Here is a 22048-nt window from a genome sequence, read left to right on the forward strand (position 1 = left end):
CAAAAATCATACTACACATACTCCCTACAACTTGCTTTTTTCACATAACAATATATCATGGACATCTTTCCAGTTGATACATATAGATCTTCATTTTTTGCAGTATTCTTGATGCATTATTTTTAAATAGGTAATCCTACCAACATCATAGGGAATAAAAACTTATAACTTACCCCACCATCTGTTGTGAAAAAACCAGAGGGTACTTCTCAATTGCCATCGAGCCAGCAGTGGGAGGTGCTGCTTTGTTCAAAATGAGCTTGACCAAAATGGCCAGAGCTTCATCTTTGGCTGCAGCATCATCAATCAAGAAGCAATTCTCAATATATAAGAGAAAGCTTGGTAGAAAAAGCTAAAAATAAGAATGGAAATCACATTTATTAACAGATATACATTTCAGACACCTAATGAAGAGAAGACTGTAACACTTCCACAGAGAAAAAGCAGATCATAAACAAAGGATCAGGAATCATAATGGCATTAGAGCTCTCCACAGGAACAATGGAAGCTAGAAGACAACAGAGCAATGCCTAAAAAACTCTGAGGGAAAATGACAGAATCTAGAATTCTATACCCAGCCTACTAGCAATATAGTGTGAGAAGAGAATAAAGACATTTTCAGACATACTAAATCTCAAAATTTTACTTCCACTCTTTCTTAGGAACCTCTGGAGAATGTGTTCCATCAAAATAAGAGAGTAAACTATAACAAGAGGAAGACATGGGATCCAGGAAACAGGAGAAAAGCAGACGGAAGTCCTTGTATGACATCTGTGTAGTGGGCTGAGAAAGCAACCCATTCAGACTTGAAATGCTCCAGGAGGAACGTCTCCAAAAAAAGAAAAAAGAAAAATTGAGCTGCTAAATTATCTGACAGTGTGCCACGTGAAAGGCATTCTACTATGCTGTTGGAAGACAGACTCACTGACCAGCTATTTAAAGAAAACAATTTTCAGTTTTTAAAGAATGAAGCAATTAGTAACTTCAGGAAAAATGAAAAGGTATACAAAAAAGGAAATGTAATTATAAAATACTCCTTGTTTATAAGGATTAAGTATATGATGAACATGATTTCAACCAAAACTTGTACTGTAACTCTACTGAGAGGATGAGAGGTGTAAAAGAACCAAAATCCATCTACCATAAAGGGAAATCTACAGATGAGGACTAAAACTAATGAATCAAGGAAAAGCAGTGTATTCAGATGATTAAAAAATATAAAGTAAATACCAGAAAGAAATAGCTAAAAATCATTAGATGTGATTGCTCTTGGTGAGTAAGATGGAAGTGCAAATCAAGTCACCGTTTTTTAGCCCTGTTTGACTTTTTAAACTACATACATAGAGTACTCTGACAAAAATAAGATTTTTTTTTTTTTGTGAGGAAGATCAGCCCTGAACTAACATCCATGCCAATCCTCCTCTTTTTGCTGAGGAAGACCAGCCCTGAGCTAACATCTATTGCCAATCCTCCTTTTTTTTTTTCTCCCTTTTTTTCCCCAAAGCCCCAGTAGATAATTGTATGTCACAGCTGCACATCCTTCTAGCTGCTGTATGTGGGACGCCGCCTCAGCATGGCTGGAGAAGCGGTGCGTCGGTGTGCGCCCAGGATCCAAACCTGGGCTGCCAGTAGCGGAGTGCGCGCACTTAACTGCTAAGCCACCGGCTTAGGGCCGGCACCAAAATAAGATTTTTTAAAAAGACCAAAGGGAACAGGCAAGAAGAAAAAGATGCAGTTGCTAAGAAAACCAGAGTGAGATAAAGGGCCCTCACTGGGCAAGAAGGAACAGGGCTAAGACACATACAAAGAATTTTTTCTTGAAACAAATGAGAATGTATATTATTATAGACTAAAGGGAAAAATGAGAGAACAGATACAGAGAAAGGTTTCCATGAAGTATACTGTGGGGTTACTCAGTTATAAGGAGCAGCAAATGGCTGGTGGGGGTGAGGGAAAAGAGATAAAATAAACTAAGGATTTGATGAGAAAGATTTCTACCTCATTCCCTCAGGTATCTATTTGGAAGCAATGAAATGAATTTGCAACATTCCTCCAATGCAAACCATTTCAGAAACTATTTTCTATGCTTCAAATTCACATAAAAGTTCCACAAACCATTTTTGCAATTTTACCACATGGTTCTATAACTTCTCAAAGGATTATTAAAAAACAAATTGGTTACCTAATCATTTTAAATGCCTTAGCATATGGAATCAAGTTTCACTTGTGACCTAGAACTGGAATATAATTGCTTTAAAAAAAATGGACTAAAATATCAAATACTTATTCTGTTCCTTTCAAAAAAACAAACAAAACATCACAGGATTTTAAATTTGATTATTTTATCATGACAGATGAAAAACAAAACAAAACAAATCTAAAACTTAATATCCTCCTCACCTGCTCAAACTGCTTCATAGCAAACATGACTTCAGAAAAATCCAAAATTAAACGTCTTTCAAATCTGCTCTCAAAAGTCTGCGGATCACAGATAAAAAATATTAACGTAAGTACACAGAGTATTTTCCCTGTTCCTGAAAATAAAAAACAGCCAAAACCTTCAAGGTGCTCTACCTTGCAAGCAGGAAGTAGTGTGATGCTTGATACAAGTTAATATAGCCAAGGGACGCAAAAAGAACTTGCTGGCTGCACTTGCCACTATGCAGAGGGCCACACCCAGGTGTGAGACACAGGCACTGAGCCCTCCTCGGAAAAGCAACTAGAGTAAGGAAACGGTGGGAACGAGTATTCTGTCCACGGGCTCGGCCTTCTCCAAAAGAACTTACACAGATGCAAAGGGCACTGCATTTCTAGTGATTACACAGGGATCTGTCTTAGAGCTGCTCAGATACAGAGAATTACAAAAGGGCAAGCAGCATGATTTTATACCTTCCTTTATACTTTATGCTGCACTGAATAAAGCTAGGAAGAACCTAACTGATCTTTCTATTTTCAATCCCACTTTCCTCCAATCCATCTTCTCAACTCACTATAATGCAAATCTCATCAAATTATTTCCCTGCTAAACATTTTTCTAGGGCCTTCCACTACCTGCAGGATAAAATCCAACCTAACTTTTCAAAGCCAAGCAGAACCTTGATACACATTGCACTTCCTCATACGTCCACATGCCCAGATGGCAGACATTTTACACACATCTTTGCTATTCCCTCTCCTAGCATTTTTAACCCCTTCTCTGACTGGTAGACTGCTATGTACTCTTCAAGGACTATCCCAAATGTAAGTCCTTTGAAAAGTGTTCTCGGTTCCTCAACCCCAGGCAGAATTAATTGCTATGTTTCAACATGACGTTAACGGATCAGTTCAACAGATTATAACTACTCACTCCCAGAGCTCACGTCCCTAACAATCAAAACTCACAGGCACCACAGGGTCCACCCTGGGATACCTCATCCATACCCAGCGCATGGTAAGCTGTACTTGTTTGGTGAATATTTGCTCAACAGACTTAGCTTTTAGCTCAACTTGTTTTCTTATTTCCATTACAGTATGCCATTCACATCTTCTTAACAAGATTATAAATTCCCTGAGGACAGAGCCTTTGCTGCACTTTATTTGTACTCCCCAGGAGGCTTACCCAATACTAAACATCTTATTAAATACTCAATTAATATTTGTTGAAGTAAATTACTTTTTCTATGGTTTCTTTGATGAGGGTCTCTGGCAAGGAAACATTTTCTCCTAGGATCAAAGCAGAAATGACATCCAACAGGGTCTCCCGGCAAGATGTGGAGAGATGGGGTATTTGTAATGTTTGAGACAATACCTGTAAAATAAAAGAAAAAACAATGCACACTTAGCAATCAGCTTTTAATGAACAGACTCTAAGCAAATTAAGTTGGGAACTCACCATACAAATATCAACAGGTTTGGTTATCTTTGATCCATTTCCATGTTTCACAAGTATCAGATATGTTTCCAGCAACCTTTTTATCTGTTCAGAACATTCGCCACAGTTGGTTTTGGTTACTTTTGTATGTAGATCCAGAAGTGACTCCTGCAAACAAAGAATTTAACAGACAATAAGCATAAAATATCAAACTCATCTGTTAATTCAATAATGAAAATATTGTGTGAAGCAGTTCAAATTTTCACATTCTTTTGCTTTGAAAGAAAAAGACACATTTACTGGGAGTCACTAATGATAATAACAACAAACATTTCTGAATGCACTGTTCTAAGTTCTTTGCAAGTATCTCCTCCCAGCAACCCAGAGGTAGGGAATATTATTACCCCTATTTACCAGATGAAAAGACTGAGGAATAGTGACAAAGCCAACATTCAGACAGAGGCAGTCTGGTTTCAAACCCTGTGCTCTTAACCACTATGCTCTACTGTATCTCAAGATATCATAGTCAAATAAAAATAGTACAGGGGGTGGAGGGAAGGGAAATCCTAATAAGTGTGTAAAAGTATAAAGACAACAATTATAAAATACAATCTCCAGGAGTGGTCTGCTAAACTAGGGGCAACAACAATCAATTCTTGGACTCATTACATACAAATCCTTAAAAAATTAGAACTCACTTTTAAACATTCAAAAAATGTACCAAAATGTTCCTTGTAGATGTAGGACACAGTGGATTTGACCATGCTTTTAAGTGTTTCTCCAACTAAAATCCATGGTAGTTGAGTTTCTGTTTCAGTAACTGGTCCTAGCTTTTGCAAAATTAGCTTCACTGCCTGTGGGAATCCAAGAGTCATTAACATGAACAAATACACTCTCATTTTCAAGTATTAGACTGTTATTTCCTACTCTGATTATTTCCCACTCTGATTAAGCTACCTTAAAATCTGATCTGGAATAATCAAGGATATGGCAGCTTTGACGGTTAACTATGTATTTCCAAAGTAGGATGGGGAATTTTATCATATAACTGCCTACTCCCCACCACCCTCACTCATTAACCAATTTATGTTACCTACTAGGATACAGAATAAAGAAAAGAGCAATGATTTTGTAAGTAAAAATACCTAATGATCCAGGGCCTACATTAGGTAAGCCTTGTTATTAAAGCCCTATTGCTCCCCATTTAGTGCTTTCTATTTATTCTAGGCAATTCTCTCTCCACATCGTTTGTGTAAATATTATCTATTTTCTCTTTAATACCTTTCACATAAACTCAAAGTATTCCTCCCGGTTATTTACCTTCCCTGTACAGGAGTGGAGCATATTTCTAACTCCTTTGCACATTTCAAAGAGCAACTGTCCGACTCCTTCTACTTTTTCCGGATGTTCTTCAAGATCAAGAAACATTAAATTGAAAAGACCATTTTTATCGGAAACCTAAAACAAAATGCAAATGGAAAATTGTATTTACAACATAAACATATCCAAATGAAGACTTATTATTTGCTAGTCCACAGATTCATATTTAAATGTAATTAAGACAAAATTCTAAAAGGAATAGACACTTGCAATGATTGCAAACTACTATAATAGCGTACTATCACTTGTAATGTCACACAAAAGAGTAATTAATTCTTTAGTATAATATCAAAGTATGTACCAAGAAAAACTACATAAGGCAACATTCTGTCTTCTAAAGTATTATATTTTATGAATATAAAAGAAATTTGACACCAGTGTCTTTATTATAGAAACCCTCTAAAATTTACCACGGAAACAAACACAAATGACACTATGCCATCAGTGCCTTTCAGGAAATTATTATAAAACTTCCTGTGAATCGCACTCTTCATGTATTAACTGACTTGAGTTAGAGAAAATAAACACACTAAGAGCTACCAAAAACCTAAATAACAATAAAAGAGTGACCCAAATTATTTCATATTAGTGAGCAAAGACGACCTTATGGTGAGATAAACTGAAAATAGTAACAGGTTTCTGTTTATATAAAAAAAGCATTAGTCCATAATAACCACATTATAAAAACTATCTGCTTCTGTTCATCAGATTCTTGAGGATTAATGAGTAACAAACATATAAATTATCAAACTAACCTTTCTCATCAAAAAAGTAAAGCTTTCAGCAGCAAAATTTCTTATATGTAGTTTTTTATGAGCCAGGAGTGTACTATACATGCTATAAATGAGAAAAGAAGACATGTTTAATTAAGCATAATTTTAATAAAGATGTAGGACATGTCAACTGTATGTCCAACACTGTGCTAGGTATGTAAGGAATATGTAGCAGGTATGAAATAGTAGTTTAAAATCTCATTAGATTACCAAGACAACCTCAGGTTGAACAGAAGACTGAAAGTCACAAACATTAAGAATCCTAGGATTGGTGGTGCTGATGTTATAGGAAAGACTCCATGAAAAGTTCAAACTTGTAGTGAGCCTTGAATGACGGGAAGAATTCAGGTGGGTACTGGAGTGCATATTACTAGGGATAAAAGCAAGATCAAAGATGGGGTGTGCAGAAATGATCATGGCCAAGAGATATCAAGGAGGCCAGTCTAAAAGAGGAAGGATGATGTGGTTGGGGAGGGCAGCTGCAGATAAAGCTGCCCAGGTAAACAAGTGGCTCTGAACACTAAGCAGAGGAGTCTGGACCCGAGCTTACATTTACGTTACTTCATCTAATCAGCACGACTCTATGGGGTAGGTGATATTATTATCCTCATTCTACAGATAATGAAATTGAGGCAGAAAAGCTAAGCAATCAGCTCAAGATCATATAGCCATGTAGCTATAACTAAATAATTGCTTGTATAATCACATTGTTTAAACTGGTCTCCTTCATGACAGAAGAGCATGGAATATATCTCTATTTTTACCATATCTCCAGTACCTAACAATTCCTTGCTCACAGAAGGTACTAATAAATATTGGCTGAATAAGTAATGAATATTTTCAGAAAGATTAATCTGGCAGCAACATACAGGATGAAATAAAGGAAGAAAGAAAAGGCTGCCAGTCCAACTAGAAAGCTGCTCAAGTCACAAGCTTGGGCAAACAAGGGCACGCAAGAGGCCGGTTGTAGAGGGAAATGGCAAAAGATGGACCCAAGGGACATTTCAAGAGTCCCTGCAATGGAACCAAAGACATTACAGTATCCACAAGGCCCATTATGATCTGGGCCCCTATCACCATATCTCTGACATCGCCTAATTACTCTCCCCTTATACATGCTGCTCCACCACCCAGGCCTCCTTGCTGTTCCCCGCAGATGCCACGCATGTGCCCAAGATGTTCTCTCCCTGCTAAAATGCAAACTTTGCAAGAAGAGGAATTTTTATCTGTTTTATTTGCAACTGTATCTCAAGTGCCTGACACACAGACAGTGTTCAATAAATATTCACTGAATTGACTGAGTGTGTGAATAACAGAATCAAGAGGATTTAGAGTCCTTGAAGACAACTGGGTCAAAGATGCCTCTAAGGTGCCAAGTCTCAGTGATGAGAAGGATGATGGTATCCCTGTCAGAAACTGGGAAATCGAACAGGGCCTGGCATAGAGTACATATTTACTGAATATATGAATGAATGAAAAGAGCTGGCTTGAATGGGAATGAGTTGACTTCAGTTTCAGTAATATTCAAGGAAAATATTCAGGCTGTTGAAGATGTCATATTGAAAGCAAATAAATTTAGAACTAGAGAGCCTGACTTAGGAGATAAAAAAGTAACAGTAAAAGTCATGAAACCAATAAACTGTATTTCCCCCCAAGATCTTGCTGGTTTTTAATGAAGTAATCTTGGTTTCTAAAACATTTTACCAAAAGCTTCATAGAGAACTAGTAAAGGCCGGAAAAATATTTCTTTCTCATTCTTTGTTCAAAGGAGAGTAGGGTGAAGGGAGGTGGCACAAAAACAAAATCTACAGTCTTATCCCATACCAACACCTATACTAGGGGTGGGGGAGTCAAGGGTTAATCCTATGTTTTCCTGTAGCAATTAAAGTATGTAGAAATAATCATTCCACCAAGTGGAAAATTCCATCAAGTCCCAGACTGAAACAGATTATAAACAATCTTTCCCTTACTTTAAACAAAAAGCTACTATGGAATTCATTCTCTTTCCCGGCCCACATTTGCTCATAAATACTGAGTGTCTCTTTTGGCTTAATAAGTACGTTAGGGGCTGGGAAAACGTGATATTAAAGACAGGGTTCTTGGAGAGTTTCCAGGTTTGTAGAGGATTTACATTATGAACAAACAATTATAATAGAAGTTGTGTAACCTAAGCGGTATAGAATGCCAGAGGTGTTCAGAGTACAAAGCTTTCACTTCTGGCCAAGGTGCCTGGAAATATTTGTGGAGGTTATAGACTCCAAGCCAGGCTTTGAGAGTGGGAGTATGATTTCAATAGCTAGAGATAAGGGAAGGTCAGGTCAATGTAGACTGGAGGAATAAACTGTGGACCACTTTGGCTGGAGAACCAACTTTGTATAAGGAAATAGAGATTGAGCTGGAAAGGTAGTTTGGAGACAGAAGCCAGGAAAAAGGCAATTAAAGAACATATTAGAGTCAGGCAGCCATGTCAGCAGGCATGCATGACAGATGTTATGCATGTCTTAACTAAACACAGGGTGAGAGTCAGAAATCATGGTTGTCAATATCAATTAAGACTGCCCTTGACTGAAAAATAAAAACTTTACAAAACTTAAATGCTAATAAAATCTCATTATTGAGGAGGATCATTCTACTTAAGCACACAGTTGTTCTCACAGAGGCATGTGTATATTCAGCATGTGTATAGGGCTTTTGCTCTCAAAACTGATGCAGATGGAGAGCAGGATTGACTATAAGCAGGCATAAGAAATCTTTTGAGGATGATGGAAATTTTTTTTTTTTTTTGTAAGGAAGATCAGCCCTGAGCTAACATCCATGCTAATCCTCCTCTTTTTGCTGAGGAAGACCGGCTCTGAGCTAACATTCATTGCCAATCCTCCTCCCTTTTTTTTCCCCAAAGCCCCCCAGTAGATAGTTGTACGTCATAGTTGCACACCCTTCTAGTTGCTGTATGTGGGACACGGCCTCAGCATGGCCGGAGAAGCGGTGTGTCGGTGCGTGCCCGGGATCCGAACCCGGGCTGCCAGTAGCAGAGTGCGTGCACTTAACCACTAAGCCACGGGGCCGGCCTGGAAATGTTCATAATTGTGGTGATGGTTGCACAATTTTATAAATTTACTAAATAGCACTGAATTGTAAATAAAATTTAAAAACAAACAAACCAAAAAAACTCCATATTACAGAGAGAAAAGGGTCACCTGTATATATTGGACATGTCCTTCACCATCAGTCTCCACAGGTACTTGTAAAGATACGACAGCGAAGTGAAAGCCCATTCTAACAATTCCGTGTCCTGAGTCTCCAGGATTGAGGTGATAGTCAGGAAAAAATCCTGAAAATGGGGATAGAAATCCGTCTGCAGATCTCGTGCCAACTGTACAACCAAACTGGATTAAAAAAGTAGAAGTAACTGATTCTGAGACATGTAGATCAAAAAACAAAGACTGCACATCTATTTCACAAATGATAGTAAATTGCCTATGATGACAGGATTAATTAAACCTTTCAAACCAAATCTCAAGAGATTTATAAAATTTTTCATTTTAAGAGTTCAGAAACAAAATCAGGCCAGAGCAAGAAGGTGCATTCCATCACAAGTTATGGTCAACCATTCCTATAGTGTCAAAGGAAAATGGGATTCTCTCAAAAGTATAAAACAAAAGCAAAAAAGTATACCCGTAAGATTCTGCTTTATGGTAATATACTAATATTTTGATCTAACAGAAAAGGTAAATTCTTGTTTCTAAATTACAAATACCAGATCTAAGGCATATGTAGCTATCAAACGTAACTTTTCTTAAAATTCAGATAAATGTCATTGAGCTTTCTCTCAACATGTTACTTACTCCAAAAGGGGCTGATAGGCGTAACTGTTCTTGACTTGCAGGTGAGTCTTCAAACTCTGAACTATCTCATTTTGATGATAGACCAGCTGGTTGAATGACTGGCATTTGTCAATAACCTCTTTGTAAAATTTCCCTGGGTGAAAAAAAAAAGAATATGTTCTGCTTTTCTATCACACCACTATTTAGTTGTTTTGACCATATACGATGCAAATGATGGGTGAATAAAATAGAAACAAAACAGAAAATACCAAAGTGTTCCGTAAGGTTCAATTCTCTCCATTTCAGCAGACTCTCAAAAAAGTAGGTTTCAACTTCCTGCCAAGATTAAAGTAGTCCATTAATCAGATAATTCAAAGAAAAACTATGATCAAAGTAAGAAAGAATAATGATATATCAATATCTTATAACAATGAAGATGATCAAGAGTTTAAAAATTCTTTTTAGTTTTTTTTTTAAGAAAGGGTATTAACTGACACACTTAAAAGAGCAATCAGGTATACAATACGGGCAGATGATTTATAAAAACAATATTTTGTTGACTTGGTTGCAGCAAATAATTCTCTAAAACCTATGCAATAGTCACACTAAGGAAAAAAAATGTTTTCTGTTTTTTACAATTTTAGGCCCAGAAAAACGTGCTGACTCTTATAGTTCTTTCATTCTACTTTTGGAAATATGAACTGCTACAACCTTGAAGGGAAGTAATCTGGCATTTCTATTAAAATTAAAAACAGGTATGTTCTTTGACCTGGCAATTCTCTTTTTGGAGATATTTCTTATAAAATTTGCAAACATCTCAGTATAAAGATGTTTATTCACTTCATTATAGTGGGGGGAAAACATAAAACAGTCTAGATATCCAATAATAGGAAAATGGTTGGTATAACTTATGGTCTCTACACACTAAGGTATATCATGTGCCTATTAAAAAGTTATATCTATATTAAATTAGAAGAATGTTGATGATATACTTGCAAAGAGATAAAAGTAAGTTACATAGTGAAACATAAGGTAGGAACGAACTTTTCTTTTAAAAAATGACCTCTATAAATGCTTGCACATATTTGTGTGAGAGAAAAGTATGGAAGAATACATGTATATCAAACTGTCAGTTATTAGTTTCCTTGGCTATAAGGGGTGGGAGTGGTGAAACAACAGGTTTTCCTAAGTTCACCACTATGTTGTTTAGCTTGTTAACACAGTGTATGTGTATATATATATATATATATAATTTTTTTGTGTGTGTGAGGAAGATCAGCCCTGAGCTAACATCCATGCCAATCCCGCTCTTTTTGCTGAGGATGACTGGCCCTGAGCTAACATCTGTGCCAATCTTCCTCCACTTTATGTGGGACCCCGCCACAGCACGGTCCGATAAGCGGTGCGTTGGTGCGTGCCTGGGATCCGAACCTGGGCCGCCAGCAGCGGAGCGCGCGCACTTAACCACTACACCATGGGGCCAGCCCCAACACAGTATATATTACTTTGTACTTTGAAAGGTAAAATCATTAAATTATTACCATACATGTGTATGTATGTGTATGAATATATATATATACATGGAGAGAGAGGGCAAATACTTAGGCACACACAAACAGCATGCCAAATCTTCCACAACCTAAAAAAAAGGTAAACCCTTAAATTATGCTTTGGAAATCTTTAACAAAAAAAAAAAAGAAATAAAATCAATAGTTAGGCAGAATAGAGCGAAAGAAAGAGAATCTCATTAAATTTTGTTCAGTGTCTCTTAAGGCAGAAGAGAAATATACCTAAGAGTTTAAAACCTAAACGTAGAAGGCATTCCGAGCCTAGAACAGTGACTGGCACACATCAGCCATTTGTGATACCCCTGTCCCTTTGCAATGCGACTTGCAGCTCCTACCACCAAGAGATGGAGTCACCCCCTTGAATCTGGCCTGGCCTTGTGACTTGCTTTGACCAATAATGTGCAATGGAGGTGATTCTGCAACTGCCAAAGCTAGGCTTTAAGAGCGTTTGTAGCTTCTGCTTTTGCTCTCTTGGAAAGATTCTGCCAACATGAAAAGAAGCCTAGTCTAGTTTATTGGAGAATAAGAGGCCAGGAGGACAAGCCCTAGTCAACAGTTAGACATGTGATTGAGGCCATTCTGCACCATCCAGCCCGGGATCCTACCCTAAGCTCTCTTCTCTTCTAAGTTAACATTCTACCCCTTAGTACTTTCAACCTCTCCTGTGGCATAAACTATAAACCATATACTGAATGCTCAATCAGTAATTCCACCTCTGAAGTCACCTGTACTCCTCCAGATCCATATATCCAAATGTCTTTTGGACATCATCATTTGGATGGCCCCAGGTATATCAAACTCAACAAGCCCCAAACCTCGTGCTCCTCTTCCTATAAATCTATCTTGATAAGTCACATCCTCAAGCACCCAGTTGTTGGAACCAAAAACCTTAACCCCATTCCCTTCCTCCCTGCATACCCAGCAGGTCACATGTTCTAGCCAGTCTACTCCTTTAATATCTCTGAAACCCTTCCCTTCTCTCCATCTTGACTGCCGCCACCATAATATGTCTTACTTAGATGACTACCAAATCCTCACAACTGGTTGTCCTGACTCCAGTCCTGCTCTTTCCTCCACACTAAAGTCAGAGAGAACTAAAACTTACACCTGATCATGTCACTCACTCCCCCACCTTATAGTCCTAGAATGATATCCCATAGTTTCACAAGAAAATCCAGACTTAGTTTGATCTATGAAGCCCTTTATGATCTTTGACCATCTCTTCAGCTTGATCTCTCACCAATCCCCCTTCCCTGATCCCAGTCACCAGCAACACACACAAACACCCTACACACGATTATAACCACACTGAACTGTTTTGCAGTTTCTTGAACGTGACATGCGTTCTCTAGCCTCTGTTTCTTTACACAGGCTTCTCCCTCAGCCTGAAACAGCCTTTCCTGTCCTCTTGGTCATGCTAAAATCTATAAAACAACAAGACTCAATTCAAGTATCACCTTGTCTACATCATCTTTTTTGACGCCCCACTTTACACCCTCAAAGAATTTAGGTTAGACTCCTTTCACTAACAGTTCCCAAAGCATTATGCGCTTATCTAGACAACATCACTTGACACACTGAATTCACACTGGAGACAAGGCATTCAAACAGATAGTGAGCAGAGTCTGCCTAGAGCCAAGCGAGGAACAGTAAGAAGTGATGTTGAATCCCTAAGTTAAAGGCATATTATAAAGGACCTTAAAAGGCTAGCAGAAAAATAATGTCTTGATGAAGCAAAAAGCAAGATTTTTGAGTAGAGGTGTGACTGAGTTAGAGAGTGCTTAGAACAGGAAAAAATGATGTAGTCTACCTCCTTTCTTTTTATAAAGGAGGAAACTAAGCCCCAGGGAAGTGACTTGCTCAAAATCTCTTTAAAATTGTAGCTTCAGGAATACAGATCTGCAGCAGTGCTTGGAATGCACACGGGAAAGGGAGAAGCTGGAATACAGAAGCCACCTGAGTATCAAGTCAATTGTCTAACACAGCATCACCCAAGAGAACTTTCTGCAATGACTGAAATGTTCCATATCTGCACTTGTCCAATATGGTAGCAACTAGCTACATATGGCTACTGAGCACCTGAATTTGTAATTTAATTCACATTTAATTTGCCATGTGTGGCTACTGTATTAGACAGCACAGGTCTAATGTGTGTCATGTTCAGAAAGGAACAGCCTGAAAAACAATTCACTTCTACTAAGAACAGAGACTAAAAAATGACTATGATTACTTGAATATTGGCTAATACAACATTCTCTTACCTCATCATAGCTTGCAGTTCTATCAATCCGGTGAATAATATCAATATTCACATTCCCCAGTCGTTCAGCAAATGTAAGAAACTGTGGGGAGAGTATATTTAAGAGACATCATTTAATACCTATCACACCTTGAATATCTGTTTGAATGCTGTATAATAATCACACGTGGACAATTTTCTTGTGAAAGCAGAAAGGTTAAACCTTCAATAAGCCTCCTCATGTACTATCATTACAAATAACAGTGTTTCAAACTTGTATTTTCAGTCAATCATAAAATGTATAATTGAGTTTTGAAACTCATTTCAAAGTAGACATCACAGATGAATCACAAAAGTGTAAAAACAAACTGAAAGATATAGTGTTAAATGCAGTGCACTACCACATGAAAATAATGAAATACTTCTATGAACATATTCAGTTCTTTCAGTTACGCCACTTCCAATATAAAATGTCCAAGCTAGACTGTGGTGGACCTGGGTGAAAGCTGGCGTCGTGGCCTCGACAGATCTACTGTTAGGTTTTATATCCCCCTACAACCAGAGATATCTAGCTCAGCCGTTGCAACAATAGTTTTTTAAAATATATACAGATCTACGGCTGTACAGTAACAAGGAAACCTTCAATGGGCAAACAGATAAAGTGGTCTTTAGCCAGTAGCTGGAAATCACTCACCTCCTCCGGCCGGCCCGCCCCCCAATTCGGTGTTTAAGGATAAAAGAGCAGAGGAGAAGAGCTCCTAAACAACTAGTCCGTGATAATGAATTTAACTCTGGACTAAAAACAATTCCCAGGCAGGCCAGACCCCATAAACCACGAGCGAAATCTGTTGTCCAGACTTCTTTCCCCACCCCATATTTACTACACCCGGAAAAGTCTCCCTCTTCTGCCAGAGCCTCCGGGCAGGTGACTCACGGTTGGCCCAGAACACTGCAGCCCCAGGAGTCCCGCTCAGAGCCAGTCCCACGGCTGAGGCAGCAGGGACCCACGGTTCCCGGCCCAAGTTCCCTCGCTCACCCGGTACGTGTTCTCGGTCTTGTGCGAAACGGGCTTCGTCTTCATGGCTGCAGAGGGGCAGCGGCCGCGAGGACCTAGGGAAGGGTCGAAGGGATGCTACCGACGACAGGAGAGGAAACTGGCTCACACACTTGCACTCTCCGATTCCCAGGCGCGCAGACTCTTTCTCACGTGCAGCTGGAACCACTGGGCGCCGCCATGTTGGAGACGGGGTGGAGCCTGAACTGGTCACGTGGGCGGAAGAAGCGGACGGAGCAGGCGCACTCTCCCGGCAGCCGGACGGAGTCTTGGAGGCGCTTGTTGGGTGAAGTGTTTGTACTTACTTTGGTAAAGGTTTACAAGAAAAATATGTATTTTTTACATATTTGTTGTAAAAGAAGAAATGCCTGTAATCAGCTAACAATCACTGTCCCTCACTGTGTACCCTGCATCATGCAAAGCTATTTACATCGAGTTTCACAGTAAAGCACGTTGTGAACGCTTAATGAGTATAAATGAGGTACATATTTTTAAGCCCCTTTAACAGAGGAGGAAAGCAAAGATGTGCAGCTAGTAAGTGGCAGCCTGGCGGAGGTCACTCTGCCCAAAATTCTGATGTGCTTAATCACTACGTTCTAAATAAAAATAGAAGAGGAATTTTAAAGAAAAATCTTATAATTTCATGCACAACCACTGTTAACATTTTGCTGTTTTTCCTACCACCGTAATGTCGTGTTGGTAAACATAATTGTACAAACAGTTTTGTGTGTGTATGTATGTGTATATGTATATATATATTTCACTTATTCATTCATTCAACAAATTTTTCTTGAGAGTCTACTATGGGCTAAGCACTGTTCTGTGAGTTAAAGAAGACAGACATTAATAATATTAACAATAATAATAATAATTCTGTTTGGGAATATTTAGTCTGAGGTGTTTACATCTTAGATTGCCAAGGAGAGATGTTAAACAGATAGTACATTCCTGCCTACAGCTCAGTGTAGAGGTGAGGGCTGGAGGTGTGAGTTAAATACCTTACATATGCTTAACTTCTGAAGTATTTGAAGCCATGGGACTGGATGAGATCATTTAGGGAGAGAGTGATGAAAAGGAGGATGAAGAAGGGAAGAGGACCCAATTTGAACCTTGGAGTTCTCCAGCATTTAGCAGTGACCAGGAGGGTGACTGGGAGAGAGCCAGTGAGGTAGAAGCGGACTAGTCTTGGCACCAAGCAGAGCCAGTGGCCAACTATATTGAAAGCTGAGCATAGAGAAGTATCTGCTGGATCTGACAAGGTGAAGGTCACTGGTGACCTTGACAAGTATAGTCCAGTATGGAGGAAAGGAAGCAAAATATGCATAGATTGAGGAGGGAATCAGGTGAAGAAGTGAAGTAGACATAACACTTTTGTATTGTTATTGGCAATATTTTTAATGGCTCCATAGCATTTATGGATTTTATTTTTTAATAATATGGGGCCAGCCTGGTGGCATAGCGGTTAAGTTTGCACCTTCTGCTTCAGCAGCCTGAGGTTCGCAGGTTCGAATCCCGGGTGCAGACCCATGCACTGCTCATCAAGCCACACTGTGGCAGCATCCCAGATACAAAATAGAGGAAGATGGGCACAGATGTTAGCTCAGAGCCAATCTTCATCAGCAAAAAGAGGAAGATTGGCAACAGATGTTAGCTTAGGGCCAATCTTCCTCACCAACCCCCCCCCCCCAATAATAATAAAATATAGAAGTGCCCAGTGTTTGGCTGGCTTCCAGTAGGCTAATTGGCTTTTTCTTTTCTTTGGATGGTTCTTCACCTTGATGGGTCACAGATTCCTTAAGGAAGTCTAGGAAAGCTATAGACCTTCTCCTCAGAAAAAGGCAAATAAGCGCATTCATACTAAAATGTGTAGATGATTTCAGAGAGTTAAAAGTCTGCGTTATCTGAGGGTAGGAGCTCCCACTCTAAGCAATTTCCCCACTTATTGCTAAAATCACCCGCAGATAACTGTGTTGTTTTCCTTCTCTGTTATTTATTTTTGGTAATGGAGTTAACGGAACAGTAAAGAGAAGAGAGAAAAAGGAAAATCAAGGACGCTAAGAGAACTGACACAAGTTATGTATTGCATTGTTACTCATTATATGATCCTCATATATGGACAACTCTGGTTGAACAATTAATCAATATAACATGGCGGTTAAGATCATGGATGCTGGAACCAGATTGCCTGGGTTTGAATTCTAGCTCTGCCATTTGTTAGTGGTGTGACCTTAGGGAAGTTACTTACCCTCTCCGAGCATCATTTCCTGATATGTAAAATGGAGTTAACAAAAGTACTTGTATCATAGGGTGTTGTGCAGAGTAAATAAGCCGATGAATGAAAGATACTTAGAATGGTGCCAAGTACCATAACTGTATAACCTTGGACAAGTTACTTAAGCTTTCTGAGACCCAACTTGCTGATCTATTAAATGGAGGTGATAATAATACCAATCTTTCAGGGTATTGTGTAGACACACAGAGCATGGAATAAATGTTTGCTGAATGGATAAATAAGTGACCATTTATCCTCTACTATCTGGCTACTGGACAAGTTCCTTAAGGGCAGAAACCATGTACTTTTTCAACTTTGTATCGCCAGTGCATCCCTTGAACTTAAGAGTTGTTTAATGAATGCCTGTTGAATTAACAAAGCATGCAATATTTGGTTTAACCTTGACAAACTCAAGAGTAATATAACTCCTGCATTGGATATAGGTTGCACCACATGACTTTTAAGGTCTCTCCCAAAGCTAAGTTTCTGAGGTTCTATGGAATATCCAAGGCAGCCTTGAAAAGCACCACTGTTTACTTATGAGCATCTCCTTGCCTCTAGCTTTTGCCCTCTGTGCCAAGGCCTTGAATACTCCCGTGCCATCCTCTGTTTCCTTTTTCCACAATCGTTCTGCCTGCCCCATCCATTCCAGCCAGGAAACTTATACACGTAATTCCTTCACTCTTTCCTTCTTGAGCTTGATTGGGAACTCCTGGAAGTTTTGCTTTTTAGTCTTTGTTTCCTTAGTTCCTATTGCACTGCAGTTTCAAGCCCAGGGGAATATAAGAGCACATGAGGAGTTTACCCAGCCTGGACATGGAAGCAGAATCCAGAGAAGGCTTCGGGGTGGAAGTGACAGCTAAGCTGAGGCCTGGAAGATGGATAGAAGTTAGCCAGGCAAGGGAGGAGCATGGACACGAATGGTGTGAGCTAGGTAGAGGGAAGAATATAAAAGGGAGGGAACAGCACATGAAAGGCTCAAAGTGTTGAGTACAAATTTGGTTGTTTTTAGTTCCTAATCCAAAGCTACACCTTGTCAAGGATGGCAATGGTATCATCCTTAATATCCTTGGGCTAATAAAAAGGAAAACATAAGAGACCAGGTGAAAGTCAGATGTGGGGAGAGTTTTGGTTTCCTTATCTATAAAGAGGGGACAACAGTAATCTAAGGCTGTTGAAAGATTAACTAAGATATTGTATGTTATGGGCAGGAAGGGGACAGGTCTGCCTGGTGGCATGGTCTTGTCTAGAAAGGGGCTCAGAGGATGCAATATATCAAACCAGAGATGATCCTGACTCAGAATAAGGGACCAAGGAAGTGAGATCTGAAACCAATAGAGGAGAGTGAAGGGAAAAGAAGAAAGAGTGGGCCAAGGGGGATATTTTAGTAGCTCAATTATGGTAGTAAGGAAAGCTGCTCCACAGATCATGCCCTTCTTGAGAGACCTGTGTACTGTTCACAGTTGTGTGTAAATTGGGAGACAGCAAGAGCACAAAGTTTGGATTCAGAACACCTGGGTCCCATTTCTAGGATTTTCCATGTATTAGCTGATACCTGCACTTGTGACTTCATCTCTGAGTCTCAGTTTCCTCATCTTTAGGTTAAGCGTAATAACCAAATCTGCCTTTTCTCTTACTGGTTGGTAAGGAGATCCTTTGACATAAAGCAGCTCAAGGTCTCTTGTAGCCCTGGGACCACTGAGCTTCCGTTCTCCTTTCCCTTGTTTAAAGCTCAGGCATCAGAGACGTTAGACCAGAAATGGCAAACTGGTGGGCCTCACAGGTAATAATCCAGATTTCCAGATTCTCTTGAAAAATATAAAAAATCCACCACACTGTTCTTGTCTTCAGTTTTAAGCACGCCTCTTGCAGATCGTTGTTGCTGCTGCTTCTCCTTCTGCTTTTTATTTTTAATGCAGTGAGTGACTCAACTTTTTACAGAGGAGTTGGTGCAGTTTTTCAGTCGGTGTTAAAATATTTGTAACACCCTTCCCCACCCCCTGAAACACACACGCACGCACACACACTATTGCCTTCTATGTTCGGCTTGTTTTCCTTCCTCACTTTCACACACCATTTGCATTTCTGTGATGAACTTTAAATTCCTTATTTTCTTTTAGGAGATGTCAGAGGATAAGCTAAATTAACCTGCTTTTTGAACAATTTAAACATCTGCATATTTTTACCTACCCATTTTTGTGATTTCTAATCTTTACTTCTATCCTTAACTAGACCATTGACCTCTTTTTTAGCCAGGATAAGGGGTCCCACAGTTTTGATTTATCTCCCCCTCTCCATTTTCCCGCTCTCCCCTTGGTTCTATCATCGCATCCAAATTGGTTTTTGTCTTGATTGTTACATCCTAGTTGCTTCTTGGAAGGAGAGGCCAGCTTGGACTCTGCTGCCAGGCCTCCCAGGCTCACACCCTTGCTCTGCCACTGCTATGTGAATCTCAGTTTACTCACGCCAAAATTAGTGGTAATACTAGTGCCCCTCATGGGGTTGTTTTGAGGAGCCACTGACCTAATATGTCGGTCCTCAAAGTGTGGTGTTCAATCAGCAGCATCAGCGCCCTGTGGGAACTTGTTAGAAATGCAAATTCTCAGGCCCCACCCCAAACCTGAGAAACTTTGGAGGTGCATCAGAAACTCTGGGGTGGGGCCTAGGAATCTGTGCTTTTACAAGCCTTCCAGGTGATTCTGATACAGGCTCAAGTTTGAGAATCACTGACTTACTTATGTTAAAGTGCTTATAACATTGTCTGGCACTTACCAGGTGCTATAGAAAGTAAAAGTTTACTATTATGACCGTTTGGTCTTTATATTAGTGTTTGCTGTTATCATTATATAATTCTTCTACCCACATCTACGAGGTAGGTTGTACTATCCTCACTTTGAGTATGAGGGATCCAAGAGCTTCTATTCGCAGAGCTGCTAAGTGGTGGAGGGATTTGAATCCGGGTCTCCTAACTTCAAGTTCAGTGCCTTTTACTGTCCCACATCTTAAGAATGTAAACTAGGAGGGACAGATTTAGAGAAATAAAAGCTTGGCTGCTGTGGTAGACATTAGTAGATTTCTTGACAGTATTTCTTCTCTCTTCCTCTGGAAACAGCATCATGATTTGCCTTTGAAGAATCACTCTTCGCTCATTCTCAGTGTCTGAAGTTCAGATTAAGCACCAGGGAGAGTCTGTGTCCTGGGCTGTATTTCTTTAGCCGAGTAACTGGTTCAGAGATGGGCATGTGTCCCAAGCTGGGCCAAGAGCACTACCTGGAACTTTTTCTAGACCTACAGAGCAAGAGGTGCCTCTTTTTCTAGAATTTGCCAAGATGATAGGAGCCTGAAGCTGTTGGTGGCCATTGTTGTTACTTCATGGAAAGGTCTCCTGGAGAATTAAGTCTCTGCAAAGGGAAATGGAGCTGAGAGAGAGAAAGAAACTGATTAATTTATCTGAGCCACTGGATCCATCCGGTCCTTGGACTTTTCAGTTACCTTAGTTCATTAATTCACCCTTTTGTGCTTAAGCCAGTTTGAATTGGGTTCTGTCATTTGCAACCTAAACAATATCTGTATAGCTAATTTGAAACTTTTATGTTGCTGATAAACAAGTCTGGAAACTTAAGCCTTCCTCTGAACACAGATATTTATATGGTGAGTAAGAATCAGAAAAGTCAAATACAAAATCTTGATGATAGGATTCAATGTGGTGGATCGGAAAGAATATCAGACCAGGAGTCAGAAAACCTGGGTTCTAATCCTGGGAGGGTCACTCAGTTATGTGACTTTGTGAAATTAATCCTGCATCAAAAGAAGTAATGTACACATACATGCTTTAAATGTTGCATTATTTGAAGTCAAAGAATTGTTAGAGTTGTTCCCAGAATTTTTTGCATATATACAGTGGTATGTTTTCAATATTAGTGGGGATGGTGGGGGATGGGATGCTTCTCAGTTTCTTATATACCACTCTTTGATCTTGATGATAGAAGACCTTTAAAGATACACTTAAAAATGCATCTTAAGAGAATGAAAAGACAAATCACAGACTGGGAAAAATATTTGCAAAACACATATCTGACAAAAGACTTGTATCCAAAATATGCAAAGAACTCTTAAAACTCAACAATAAAAAAAAACCAAACAATTCAATTAAAAAATAGGAAAAAGAGGGGCCGGCCCCGTGGCTTAGCAGTTAAGTGTGCATGCTCCGCTACTGGCAGCCCAGGTTTGGATCCCAGGCGCGCACTGACGTACCGCTTCTCCCGCCATGCTGAGGTGCCGTCCCACATACAGCAACTAGAAAGATGTGCAACTATGACATATAACTATCTACTGGGGCTTTGGGGAGAAAAAGGGACAAAAAAAAAAGGAGGAGGATTGGCAATAGATGTTAGCTCAGGGCTGGTCTTCCTCAGCAAAAAAAAAAAAAAAAGGAAAAAGATCTGAACACACAGCTCACCAAAGAAGATATACAGATGGCAAATAAGCATATGAAAAGATACTCAAATCATACATCATTAGAGAATTGTAAATTAAAATAACAATGATATACTACTACATACCTAATGCAATGGCTAAACTTCAAAATACTGACAGTACCAACTGTTGGAGAGGATATGGAACAACAGGAAGTCTCATTCATTGCTGGTGAGTATGGAAAATAGTACAGCCACTTTGGAAGATGGTTTCCAATTTCTTACAAAGCTAAATATAGGCTTATCATACAATCCAGCAATCACCCTCCTAGGTATTTATCCAAATGAAATAAAAACTTATGTCCACACAGAAACCTGCACATGGATGTTTATAATGGCTTTATTCATAATAGCCAAAACTTGGAAGCAACCAAAATGTCCTTTAATAGGTAAATGAATAAACAAACTATGGTACATCCATACAATAGAATATTATTCAGCAGTAAAAAGAAATGAGCGATCAGGTAATGAAAAAACACGGAAGAAGCTTAAATGCCTATGCCTAAGTGAAAGAAGCCAATCTGAAAAGGCTACGTACTGTAGGACTCCAACTATATGACCTTCTGGAAAAGGCAAAACTATAGAGACAGTAAAAAGATCAGTGGTTGCCGGG

At 39.3% G+C, this 22048-nt stretch overlaps 1 protein-coding gene across 1 annotated transcript in view; it reads right to left on the minus strand.

Annotated features, from left to right (window-relative positions):
- UTP20 (UTP20 small subunit processome component) overlaps positions 1-14878 on the minus strand; it is a 100559-nt gene extending 85681 nt beyond the window's left edge. The window contains exons 1-12 of the mRNA XM_014780317.2: positions 14671-14878; positions 13657-13737; positions 10097-10163; positions 9849-9981; positions 9201-9389; positions 5986-6067; positions 5171-5308; positions 4549-4704; positions 3872-4018; positions 3653-3787; positions 2401-2478; positions 174-352 (exon numbers count right to left, since the gene is read on the minus strand). Of these exons, the coding sequence (XP_014635803.1) occupies positions 174-352; positions 2401-2478; positions 3653-3787; positions 3872-4018; positions 4549-4704; positions 5171-5308; positions 5986-6067; positions 9201-9389; positions 9849-9981; positions 10097-10163; positions 13657-13737; positions 14671-14715 (1430 nt within the window). The 5' untranslated portion in view covers positions 14716-14878. The remainder of the gene's footprint in view (positions 1-173; positions 353-2400; positions 2479-3652; positions 3788-3871; positions 4019-4548; positions 4705-5170; positions 5309-5985; positions 6068-9200; positions 9390-9848; positions 9982-10096; positions 10164-13656; positions 13738-14670) is intronic.
- Between the last annotated feature and the right edge of the window lie 7170 nt (positions 14879-22048).

This window comes from Ceratotherium simum, chromosome 25, assembly GCF_057802395.1.
Source record: "Ceratotherium simum simum isolate JZ-2026a chromosome 25, ASM5780239v1, whole genome shotgun sequence".
Taxonomy (NCBI): Eukaryota; Metazoa; Chordata; class Mammalia; order Perissodactyla; family Rhinocerotidae; genus Ceratotherium; species Ceratotherium simum.